The sequence below is a fragment of the Dermacentor albipictus genome, chromosome 8 (genome assembly GCF_038994185.2).
Source record: "Dermacentor albipictus isolate Rhodes 1998 colony chromosome 8, USDA_Dalb.pri_finalv2, whole genome shotgun sequence".
In the NCBI taxonomy this organism is placed as follows: Eukaryota; Metazoa; Arthropoda; class Arachnida; order Ixodida; family Ixodidae; genus Dermacentor; species Dermacentor albipictus.
The window spans coordinates 48867395-48880408 of NC_091828.1; the positions used below are offsets into that span (position 1 = coordinate 48867395).

Below are 13014 nucleotides of genomic sequence, written 5' to 3' on the forward strand. Positions count from 1 at the left end.
ACACTCCAGAAATCCATAAATGTCATTCTGTCAAAAATCCATTCTGTCAGTTTGTAATTTTTTGCCTTGCTGAAAAATAAGGTTTATTGGTGGTCTTCACAAACAGGGTCATAAAGCATTCAGATGCAGAAATATTTGGTAAATTAAAAAGGACCATTAAGAGTTCTTTGTTCCATCATACTTAAAATCACCCTCAAGATGTCCCGAATAAATAAAAGAAAGCTTGTCATTAAATTTAGCATCCGTGTTCTTATCTGGCATTTTATAGTAACTCTCTTGTTGTATTTGTGCAGCATCGAGGTCTTCTATTTCTCCATCAACTGCCAAATGTGACAACTCCAAGCAAGGATGCCTCCACCGATCTCAATCATGTGACTACGAGTCTCATAAACTATTTCAGCTGGAAACACTTGCCACCGTCCATACTGCTGAGAAGCCATTTCCATGCCCTTCATGCTCTCGGAGCTTCTCACGAAAGACCCACCTGAAAAGCCACCTTCACACTCACACAGATGAGAAGCCATTTCAATGCCCTTCATGCCTTCAGAGCTTCTCACAACAGGCCTGCCTGCAAGAGCACCTGTGCGCCCACACAGGCGAGAAGCCATTTCCGTGCCCTTCATGCTCTCGGAGCTTCTCAGAAAAGTGCAGCCTTATGAGACATCTGCGCACCCACACAGGCGCAAAGCCATTTGAGTGCCCTTCATGCTCTCGAAGCTTCTTAGAAAAGAGCAGCCTCATGAAACATCTGCGCACCCACACAGGCGAGAAGCCATTTGAGTGCCCTTCATGCTCTCGAAGCTTCTCACAAAAGACTCACTTGAAAAGCCACCTTCGCACTCACACAGGTGAGAAGCCATTTCAATGCCCTTCATGCCTTCAGAGCTTCTCAGAAAAGGCAAAGCTGAAATCCCACCTGCGCACCCACACAGGCGAGAAGCCATATCAGTGCCCTTCATGCTCTCGGAGCTTCTCAGAAAAGCGCAACCTTACGAGACACCTGTGCACCCATACAGGTGACAAGCCATTTCAGTGCCCTTCATGCGCTCTGAGCTTCACACAAAAGACCCACCTGAAAATCCACCTGCGCACCCACACAGGTGAGAAGCCATATCAGTGCCCTTCATGCTCCCGGAGCTTCTCAGTAAAGGGCCACCTTATGAGACACTTGCGCACCCACACAAAAGAGAAGCCATTTCAGTGTCCTTCATGCTCTCAGAGCTTCACAGAAAAGGGCTCTCTTATGAAACACCTTCGCACCAACACAGGCGATAAGCCATTTCAGTGCGCTTCATGCACTCAGAGCTTCTCGGAAAAGTGCAGCCTTATGAAACATCTGTGCACCCACCCAGGTGCGAAGCCATTTGAGTGCCCTTCGTGCTCTCGGTGCTTCTCACAAAAGGTCACCCTGAAGTTCCACCTGCGCACCCACACAGGCGAGAAGCCATATCAGTGCCCTTCATGTTCCCATAGCTTCTCAATAAAGGGCGACCTTATGAGACACCTGCGCACCCACACAGGCGAGAAGCCATATCAATGCGCTTCATGCTCTAGGAGCTTCTCAGAAAAGCGCAACCTTGTGGAACACCTGCGCACTCACACAGGCGAGAAGCCATTTCAGTGTCTTTCATGCTCTAAGAGCTTCTCACAAAAGGTCAACCTGAAGTCTCACGTGCACACCCACACAGGCAAGAAGCCACATCAGTGCCCTTCATGCTCTCGAAGCTTCTCAAAAAAGAGCAACCTTACGAGACACCTGCGCATCCACATAGAATAGAAGCCATTTCCGTGCCCTACATGCACTTGGAGCTTCTCAGAAAAGTGCTACCGTGTCAGACACTTGTGCAACCACAAAGACGAGAAGCTGTTTCACTGCCCTTCATGCTGTCGGAGCTTCTTACAAGAGGCCCACCTGAAAGATCGCCTGCACATCTACACAGGTGAGAAGCCATTTCACTGCCGTTCATGCCTTCAGAGCTTCTCACAAATGCCACTATTCTGCTGCTTTTAAACGAAAGGTTGTGCGAGCTGCATAGGCATCGTCGAACATTCAGGCTGTGTGGGTCTTCAGCATCGATGAGAAAAGCGTCCGTCGTTGGAGGGAGCAACTGGATATTTTTTGTGCATGCACTGCAACAAGGAGGGTATTTACAGGACAACAGTAGCGAGGATGACTTAGAAAAGCCCAACAAGTTCATTTTCAATAAGTGCTGTTTTCACGTTGTGAATGTTGTCCTCGCTTTTTTTGCCTACATTCAAGGCAAGTTTTTTTTTCCAGACTTTTCAGGGGTTGGCTTATTGGAGCTGGCCTTGATACAAGTAAATACGGTATGTTTAATGTAATACGTATTGTTATAGTACAAATGTCTAAATGATCTGCTTTCTAGGTGGTGCATTTTTGTTTTATGGTATTATCTTTTGGGATATACGAATTTCTGTTAGACCCATTCATGTATTTGTTGCCTCTAGTCTGTGGTATACATGGTTCATTCTAGAGACTTTTAGTCTTATTCTATTTGCACCTTTCTTACTCGTGGGTACCTTTTTACAGCAATTGATTGTTCAATAATTTAGCTTTTCACCATCTCTTTCATCAGAGCACAAATAAATGCCTTTGTTTAATGAGTATTCATTTTCTGTTCTTGATATTTCAGTACTGGAATGACAGCATATAATAATGTTAGCATTTTATTGCATCGGGGTTGCAGGAGAAAGTGAGTGGTCGCAGTTTGAAGTTCATTATTAGCACAAAAGGCACTTCTTATTTTAACACGACAGCGTTAAGGAGCTGGTGTCGGCGGCGTTGACCGTGAGCGATAAATCCCGGGAGGCACCTTCATGAATAACAATAACTTGCAAGATGGACTGGGTGGGAATCGAGCGACGGTCTCCGGAGTGTGAGACGGAGACGCTACCACTCAGCCACGAGTTCGATGCTTCAAAGCGGTAGAAAAGCACCTCTAGTGAATTCGGTGTTGCCTTAGAAACGAGCTGTAGAAAGGTATACTGCGGTGTATACTGGTAATTATGAACATGTAACTTACAGAAGTCGCAGTTACACAAGTAGCGAAGTGCGTTTCCGCTACATTTCTTCTGCACTTTCCGCACACAGAGCCATTTTGCGTCAAAGACAGAATACCCCCTCCTCTCAATGTACGGCACTGCCCCAACAGTTTGCGTGCCACGCGCGCATTGGGGCTGTGCGGGGACCGGTGCGAGGCGCGTCGCGGCCCGGACCCCCTATCCCCTGACGACGCTTCGCCGTGATCCCTCACGGGTTGCAGAATCAAGCGTCCTTCCTTTCTTTAGATCACTATCTGTCTATCTCTCTGCCCGTGCCAATCACGGCGTTTGGCTGGCGTACATCGTTTCCCCCTCTGAGACACGGAGTTTTTTGGTTGGTTCCGCTTGCTCAGGCGCACGTTTCGTTGGCGCATCGAACGTTGCATTGCTCGTCGCTCACCGCGTGAGTGGTGGGTGCAAAGTCCGATGCGGGGTGCCTCGTAAGTGATCCCTGTGCTGTACCGCATTGTCTTGCACCCCTTGGCGAGTCGACCGGAATGCTGTTGAGTTCCACTCTTGAAGGGGAAGCTTAAGCGTCCTCCAATTTTTATTTCAACAAATGTATAGGCATTTGTATAAGCACTGGTGTGACACACATCGTAAGAAATATTTGTACTAAATTTACATTTTTAATCTAGCAAAGAATGACACCTGCACTGTATAGCACATATGTGCACGGAAGGTAAGAATTTGGGCAAATCCTGTTTTTCAACATTTGTAAAGATTCCTTTTGAATTGCAGTTGTGACAGTCTCTCATAATGAATTTCCTCACACACAAAATTTTACACTCGACATATTCTTAAACAATAAATCAAAGAATTAACTGTTTCTATCTTGATAAAGGGTTTGCAAATATTGGATGCTTTTGAATAGGCACTACGTAAAATCACGTATTTTCTAGTTGCCTTCGAACACTTAAAGGGACCCTGAAACAATTTTGGCGATTTTCTACAAACGTACTGAGTCGTTAGAGTAGGTTCTTCTGATCATTAATTGATGCATCTAAGTGCTCTGCGTAGAGCGTGTAATTTATTTTCAGGTTTTAAAAATACACATCGCTGCCGATCGCAGCGCACTGCTCGGCGGAATTTTAAGCCGCCCCTACCCATATGATGCAAATAACCCATATTACGTCACATGGGCGAGCTATCTGATTGGCTGACCAGGGCGTGTGGTCGATAATTTTTCCAACTTTATGGTGAACAAATGATGCTCGTAATAGTTGGAATGTTAGTTACCTTGTTTTTGTAAAAAGAAAATAACTTAAAGAGAATACACAAGAATAGTTTTTTAGTACACTTCAGCACGTCCGGCACACAGCAAGTGTCGTCTGCTTGTGTTACAACGTACTCCATTTTGACGAGAGCTCCGCGGTCAGAGTCGGTCTCAGTTTTTTCGCGAGCACTATGATTCGACTTTGTTGCCTTGTGGACTGCAAACCTAGCGACCTGCAAACCGCGGGTCCAGTATTAGGGCAAACGCAAGCGCAAGGGGACAGGGTCTGGCCGCTTGACTGTGCCGGGATGAGCCACGAGATGAGCAGAAGGGCAAATGTGAACGGTCTGCACGGTGCAGCCACCTGGTGGCACAGAGCTCAACCATACACAGTAGCAGCAACGAAGTGTATTCTTTGCTGCTGGTGTGTATTTTTCGCAGGAGTGTAATCATCAACACGTTGATTTATAAATGTTTAAAATGCTTTACACTTGGTTAGAGCAATATTAGCGCTTTGTTTGACTGGTTAAGCGCTGCGCCAGCAAGTGTCTGGACCGTGCAGACCGATCAGGCTGCTCACGTACGTCTACGCTAAAGTTCCTTCATCAACTTGAGTTTATGCCCCCAGTCATTTGCCGAAATGACCAGCTTGCCTGTTTTTAGCGGAGTACCGGACACGTTCGGCGCTACGAGAGAATGCTCGCAACGCACGCTGCTTCGATAGCTCTCGGTCGACGGCCAAGCGGCTAGCGGAGAGGTCTCGCGCGGGAGGGGGCGTGCTCCTAAACAACCGGAAGTAAGCGATGTGACGTCGCATCGTGACGCTGAACCAGTGAAGGCGGAGCTTGGCGCCGCTCGCTCGGCGAGCGAGTTGAGGAGGAAAAGCATAGCTAGGGAGGAGGGTAACTTCTAATCGCTTGCAGCTCCATTAATACGTAATGCTTCACTTAAATTGTGGTGCGAATGTTCTACTTAAGCTGTACCCTACGTGCCTACAAAATTTGTCCGAACCGTTTCAGGGGCCCTTTAAAGCATTACATGTGTGCCCCCATTCACCCCCGTTGGCATAGTAGATGCATGAATTAGAACATGCGTAGCAGAGGCTGTATACGCTGCTAAGGTACCTAGACTTTCCTGGTTATACAGGGATCATTTGCGCTCGCCTTTGTGTGAGAAAATTCCTCATTTGTACCTTGCACTCCGTTTGTATTTTTAATAAGCAGTGCTTCATAATGTGCGATGGAACAACAGGAACCTACCACTGTTATGAACACCAGCGTGTGCACATTGTGTCGTGTCACTAGCCAAGCGACATGGAGCCTACACTACTGCCGGCTCCATGGTGATAACAACCTTTATTACGACGAATGTACCTTGTATACAAGAGCGCTGTGGCGCCATCTGTTGCAAAGGCACAACATTAAACATTGTTTCATACATATTTTGATAATCATCATCATCAGCCTGGTTACGCCCACTGCAGGGCAAAGGCCTCTCCCATACTTCTCCAACAACCCCGGTCATGTACTAATTGTGGCCATGTCGTCCCTGCAAACTTCTTAATCTCATCTGCCCACCTAACTTTCTGCCGACCCTGCTATGCTTCCTTTCCCTTGGAATCCCGTCCGTAACACTTAATGACCATCGGTTATCTTCCCTCCTCATTACATGTGCTGCCCATGCCGATTTATTTTTCTTGATTTCAACTAAGATGTCATTAACTCGCGTTTGTTCCCTCACCCAATCTGCTCTTTTCTTCTCCCTTAACATTACACCTATCATTCTTCTTTCCATAGCTTGTTGCGTCGTCCTCAATTTGAGTAGAACCCTCTTCGTAAACCTCCAGGTTTTTTACCCGTAGGTGAGTACTGGTAAGACACTGCTATTATACACTTTTCTCTTGAGGGATAATGGCAACCTGCTGTTCATGATCTGAGAATGCCTACCAAACTCACCCCAGCCCATTCTTATTCTGCTGATTATTTCCATCTCATGATCCGGATCCGCCGTCACTACCTGCCCTAAGTAGATGTATTGCCTTACCACTTCCAGTGCCTTGCTACCTATTGTAAGTTATTCTCTTCCGAGACTGTCAGCCATTACTTTAGTTTTCTGCAGATTAATCTTTAGCTGTTTGTTTTTGAAAAGAATTTAAAACGTATTCTGCATACGACTTGTTTCACTTCTGGCCCTATTCCGTCCGTATTCCATTCAATCTGAAAAATTATCCACGTCATTAGTTTAAGTCGATTTTAGGCAGGAACAATGTATCAACACGTAATAAATAGTATTTCTTTTTCGTTTCGAAAGTTGACACCTCAGGATTACCTCCTAATCCACTCAGATATTTTGGGTGACATGGTGCGCCTTCAGACTTTGGCACATTACAACCATGTGACGATGCACCTGCACCAACATGTGACCATTTCAGTGCAGGTTCTTTTAAAGTTTGCAACTTGCGAACTCGCATAGCATTTGTCTATCCACACAGTTAAGCCGTGTAGGTGTCTATGTATTAATAAACGTTAATATGAACTGGGAAAATGCATGTGTGTGCAGTATGCTGCACGACATTCTGTTACACAAGCGTTACTATATGCGGAGACATGTTGAGCTGCTAGGGTAATTCATAGCATGTTCCAGCATAATGTGACAAGCAGTTTCATGCATCACTCTTTGATTGGTATTCTCAAAGACCACTGCCAGGAACAATTCACAGTAATTACTAATCAGCTTGACAGCATAAATTTATCTGAACCGGAAAAACAGAACTTGAACAATTCGTTGAAACTAGGAAAACCTATATAAATTTCAAAGGGTGTATACCAACAGGGAAAACCGGGAATTCTAAGGGATTTTGAATAGTCTGGAAATACTCGGGAAACACTCAGGGAATTTGTCATTCAATCAGGGAAAATTGGCTGTCATTTTATTGAAAGGGAACAAACGTCGCCCTTATGCTGGCTTGAGTAAGAGTGGAGTCGTAATGAATTGTCTTTGACGCCGTGTCGTCGGCTGGATAAATTACCAGTGTAGAGTCAACGACCGATTTTCCGGACGCCCGATTTTTGGGAGATAGACGGCTTCGCGGCGCCAACACATACCCGGGACGTCTGAAATTTCGGATGCAAGAACAGTTCGTCGTCCGATATTCGGGACTTTCTGCTGCGGCCGCAGGTCCCAGACGGCATTAATCAAAGCTAAAGGCGGAACCGCATGGAGCGATTTCAGGCGCGATTGACGCGCGGATGGTGAAACGCGCGCGTCATTTTGACGCGTGCCCACGAAATGGCGCCGCGTGTTGCGTCACGAAATCGTTACGAAATCGTCACGAAAATGCGTCACGAAATCGCGCCGCCGCGTGCTGCTGCTCAGAGTAGAAAAAAACGCGTCGCGCGTGCGTCCGCCAATCAGGGTTCAGGTAAGTCACGTGGCATTTGGTCACATGGCATTTTGTTTTTTTTTTCGCCACCAGATGGCCCTGCTTTCTGCGCATCTTGACGGAACCTCCTTGGCCTGCTCCTTGGTGCATTTTTTTTTCTCGGCAGAACTGGCGCGCGCATCAAAGAAAACACGTGCTACCGTGATTTTGTTCGCGCATCGTAGTCACCTAAAATGGACAAAGCAAACTTCAACGAGGCCCTTATAACTGAAGTGGAGAACCGTCGCGTCTCGTCGCTAATGCTAGCAAGACAATTTGAAATAATATTACTAGTGTATGGTACTCGCTCGCTTCTCAACCATGCAGGCCGCACCCACATATACCTCCTGACCCGCATTTTTTCTTGCTTCAGTATCAGCGTCCCCCTTAATAGTAGCAATCGCCTCTTCTGCTCGGTAGTAAGCGGCCTAAACTCCTTTCTATATGTGAAGTTGTAAACAAGCAGTGGCCTCTCAGCGTGCGGAAGGTACATAGTCGCAGTTTCGCGCACAATAATGCTGCTTGAAATTAACCTTGATAAATACACTTCCGAAAAAAAATGTCGCTGGCCACTTACACTAAGAATATTTTTATTGTAGTTTTCTATAAGTTTAAGGGCATTTATATATGCGGTAACAGAGACAATGCATGTCGTTGCGAGTTATGTTTTCTGGCATCCCGGAGAACGCGGCGCGATAGCGCCGCTTCCTTTTTCGCACTGGTGCTCGCGCCTCGGCGGCAACGCGGGCGAGTGCCGCGCGTCGCGTTTTTCGCTCGCGAAAAACGCTCCATGCGGTTCCAGCTTAACACCGCATTTTTTATTATCTCGCCGCCTCGAACCGGCACTCTCGCGCGCAGATCCAGTGGCAGCCGTAGCCACCACCACGGCAACGCGAGGCCTAGCTGCTTCAACGTTCGCTCTTAAGGTGCTTACCGTTAGGTGCCGTGTTTTTCATTGAAAGAATTCGCCGATATCAGTAATGGCACCGACTGCGCCTTTGTAATCCTTGTGAGTTGTTTCGAAGCTGAACAGAAAGCACGGCGCGTTTCATAATGCCGGTTCCCGAAAGGCAGCTTCGCCTCAGCGCAGATGTGTTACGCAGTGAAGCATACGGAAAGTATTGCGGTGAAGCTTAACAAGCGTGGGAAGCGGAAATAGTCACGGGACGCAGTGCGTACTCCCTAATTATACACGCGCGCACCCGCCGTCTCCTTTCACAGTACGAGCCCCAATATGCCTAATAAGTGCACTGGCAGGCCTTCACAGCTTTTTCAGGCGTGCCTATGGCGATTTGAGCCCTAAGGACAGTAAATGGTAGAGCTTCCTTTTTTTTTCAGACTGCCCGATTTCCCAGACATTCTCGTGGCTCCTAGGGAGTCCAAAATAGGACGTTCATTACAACTGACCAAGAGGATGCTTGAAGTTGTCCGTGGGGAGAACGCGTGGCGGTAACAGGACGAGAAGATGAAATGACCGTCGCATTGAGGAATAATCGGGAAAGGAACTGTGCCGCCTCTGTGAAGGAGCTTACGCTCAAAAAGCAAAATGTTGAGGGCGTGATGCACGTGACCCTCATCCAAACTAAAACAAGCTCTTTATGGCGGCGAAACGCAACAGCGACGGGTTCTGCGTGGCCTGAGAGTATGCGATGGGGACAGTTGAGGTTGACTTCCCAGCTGCTCAGAGAATATCCCACTTGTAACAAAGTTAGGGCCTAATACCAATGAGCTTGCTATCAGGTGATAGAAATAGCTCATTGCGAAAATATTTGTTTCTCTGTGCGTCTCTTTTTACTCGTATTTGAACATGTTCGACTCAATTTTCGATGGGCTTTACCATTTGTTTTTTTCAGAGATATACGCTGTGCGTTTTAATAACCCCTTCAGTTTTCCGCTTTGAGTATAATGAACGCTGCTAGGTTTAAGTCCTTGTTTTTATTTTTAACGTGCTTACTAGAGTGACAGCATCGGGCGACATGGTGTCGGCCAGTCTTGACATAAAACAAAGCTCTGTGTCAGTCGGGGAATATTGCAAAGGCGCTCGGGGAAATTGAAGTCAACTTGGTAGACACCCTGGTACCAGCACAAAAGTATTAAAGCTGCAGATCCACCCGAGAAAACTAATATGACCCCACCGATAATGCTACAAGCAAGAATCCTCAGCACTGCAGCAACGTGGTAGACATATGAGGGTTTAAGCCCCAATGAAGTTGATCTCCCGAAACGTGGTCTAACGTTTTGTCCTACAAACAACTCGGTAAATGAATACGAACTTTACAAAGCTATAACAATTTCATGACGCATGCGCATCAAGGAATTCTTTTTCGATATTCTGCATCCAGGCGTAGGAAAACGGGATACTCGGACCTAACAAGTGGACACCGGATGCCAAACAGTGCCCAGACCTTGATCAGCAAGTAGCACGAAGCATAAGCACAATGTCTTGTATGGACGTCAGACACTGGAGCTGGATGGATGGATGGATGTTATGAGCGTCCCCTTTGGAACGGGGCGGTGGGTTGCGCCACCAAGCTCTTGCTACTATGCTGCCTGATAGCCTACCTAGGTTAATCAACCAAAAAAAAAGAAAAGAAAAAAAACTATGAACTAACACGTCCAAATTTTCTGATCCCCTATTGCGAAGTGTATTTGTACGTCTCCGTTTTTTGTCGTTTCCCTACTTTTCTTCCACCAATCCTCCAATCGCCTCTTACTAATGTCTATTGCGGACCTGTTTGCTTTACCACTGCTCCCGCTGAACCCAAGGGCTTCAAGGAGGCCAGTGGTGCTAAATCGACCGCTGGGTAGACGTTTTCACATTCTAATAAAATATGCTCTGTCGTTTCCCTTGCTTTACTGCAGCAAGGACATGTTTATTGTTTCTTCTTACATCTCGCTTTATAGGCGCGTGTTCTAAGGCACCCCGATCTCGCTTCGAAAAGTAATGAGCCTCCCTTTGAGTCATCATAATTTGTTTCTTTCCTGATTTCGTTTTTTCTCATTAAGTAGTAACTCATGGCAGGTTTCTTTTCCATTGCCGCCACCCATGAGATTAATTCAGCCTCTTTAACTTTCCGCTTGACCTTCTTTGTTGCTGTGTTGCCCACCCCACAGGCCGCATACTTGCTGGTAAGCTTTCTAGTTCTTTTCCTCCACTGTGAATCAATGTTTTGCCTGTACAGATACCCGAACACTCTTCCAGCCCATTTACTTTCTTCCATATTCCTCAGCTGTTCTTCATACTCAATTTTACTGCGAGCTTCCCTCACTTCAAAACTAGTCCAGCCCATATCCCCCTGCACAGCTTCATTTGTAGTCTTCCCGTGAGCGCCCATTGCGAGGCGACCCACTGACCTTTGGTTCCCGTCGAGCCCTGATTGTACCCCTGATTTAAAGCAAACAACCGCTTTGCAGGACGTGTAGCGCCACCTGCCGGTGCGAAGAGGTGGTAATTGAGTAGTGCGAAGCCCGGCTCCCTTGCTAAGTTGCCTATGCCGCTAGCGACTGCGAAACAACGATGGAACTAGATTTGGGTCCGTATTGCGAGTGTTTTGCGGATTTAACACCCAGACAGAGAGCTATGAATTTCTACGCTAGTCGGACGCGCCGCCGAACTGCCATAAAGCGCTTGCACTTGCAGACATGGCGGAAACGACGGCAACCGCAATAGCTCCGCGCGCTACGAAGAAACGCCGCAATCGACGCTACTGTTGTGTTTGTTGTAAGTTGCCATGAACGTGAAGGACGGAATAAAAACGTTCAGTTTTACCGATTTCCATTGCGATCGTATGAAGGGGAAAGGCGAGAGCGCTGGATACGGGCCGTTCAACCTGTTGTGTAATCGGATTACTTGCATTCCTCGCAACACAGCGGCTCGCATGAGAAAGTGCGACAAATTTGTTGTTCTGTAATTTTGTTGCGTAGCCCTGACGGAGGACCGTGGTAACCAAGCGAAAACTCAAGAATCTGCAGCCGCCACTTAGCTGGTAACAGAAAAAACAGCGTTGCGAACCATCCTGCTTATGTGCTATCGATATCTCCACCTTTTAACCGACGTCCGCCTCCGCTTGACCCAACAAGTGAAACGGAGAGATTTGGCAGGTCAGCTTAACCAAACATCTTGGTTCGTTTATGAATTCAAAATCCTGTTCTAGAGCATCGTTGTATCGCGAGCTCATTTCTACTTTCGGTATTTTGTATGTCCTGCACCGATACAACAAGCACGCTTCGCAATGTGCTGAGCCTGCTCGACTGCGTTTTTCAAATGTGAGCAATAAAGTTGCTGTAGGAGCACTGGATGAGTAATTGCGAAGTAACGCACGTGTTTAAAGAAAGAAAAATGTCGCGTTTGTTTACAATTATTTGTGCGCGCTTGTTGCTCGAAGTGTCTGCGATGAGTTCAAATTAAGGTACTGAGCGAAGCTGTAGCTCCTGCGAGAAAGAAAGACGCAGCGCGTAGGCACTGTAGGAAGCTTACTTTCGCTATGATCGCACGCTGTTTGCTGCCTTGGAAAACGTTTTCTGTTTGCTGGCCTGGAAAAGGCTATGAAAGGATTTACTCTCTGTAAATAATTGCGAGACAAAACATTACGATAAAATACATGAAAAAATATAGGAGATACTAATTAAGTCTTCATAATTATGTTCAGGTCATATTCAATATGAAACAATTAGAAATGCTTATATTTTTATGCTGATATGCCTATAGACAAACCTGATGCTCTCCGTACTTGCGAGTTGTAGCACGCCGAAATAACACTTGAGAATATTTTATATTGTACATGTACTTCGCCCTGCTGAGCTTCCTTTCCGAAGCGTGGATGGGCGGAAGAAGCTTTCCAGGTTCTTGATTTTCACGAAACCGTGCCTCAACACAAGCGAAAGAAAAGGGTCCATTGTGGCCTATGCACCTTCGCTTGCGGACTGCTCTCCTTGTACTCAGTTCGCACCAAGGCTGCGATGGGGGCGCTGGTGACGGGTTTTTCTGCAGCGCCGCCTGGGCAGAGTCTGAGGTCTATAGTGAAAACATGTTAGGCTGTTAGAGGTAATAATCTTTTTGTTTCAGAGCAGCAATTTTTCACTTTGGCACTACTGGTACGAACGGCTGTGGTACAGTGTACTAGAACTATTCTTGTACGCTGTAGCTGTGGTGCCACTTCCTTTTTTTCTTCTTTCGGCTCTTCCCACAGAGCTGCGAAACGTACCGAAACGCCGCATCGCAGGGTGAAGCCCCACAGTGAAAGCAAAAATCGCGGTTTGCGCGCTTCCTAGTTTGCTATGTTTAGAAGCGTTCACACGATCGTTAAATCACTTT

At 46.6% G+C, this 13014-nt stretch overlaps 1 protein-coding gene across 3 annotated transcripts in view; it reads left to right on the top strand.

The window, feature by feature from the left end:
* Positions 1-13014, top strand: part of LOC139048757 (oocyte zinc finger protein XlCOF6-like) — a 101236-nt gene that overhangs the window by 50840 nt on the left and 37382 nt on the right. Inside the window, exons 4-5 of one of the 3 annotated variants that reach the window (XR_011507888.1) lie at positions 294-1940; positions 2279-2628. The exons of 1 other annotated variant lie outside the window; for it this stretch is intronic. Coding sequence is in view for 1 of the 2 variants with exons in the window: in XM_070523338.1 (XP_070379439.1) it covers positions 294-1777 (1484 nt within the window). In the remaining variant the exon portion in view is untranslated. Of the gene's footprint in view, positions 1-293; positions 2629-13014 lie in introns of those variants that run through there. One more of the 3 variants, XM_070523338.1, reaches the window with a different exon arrangement.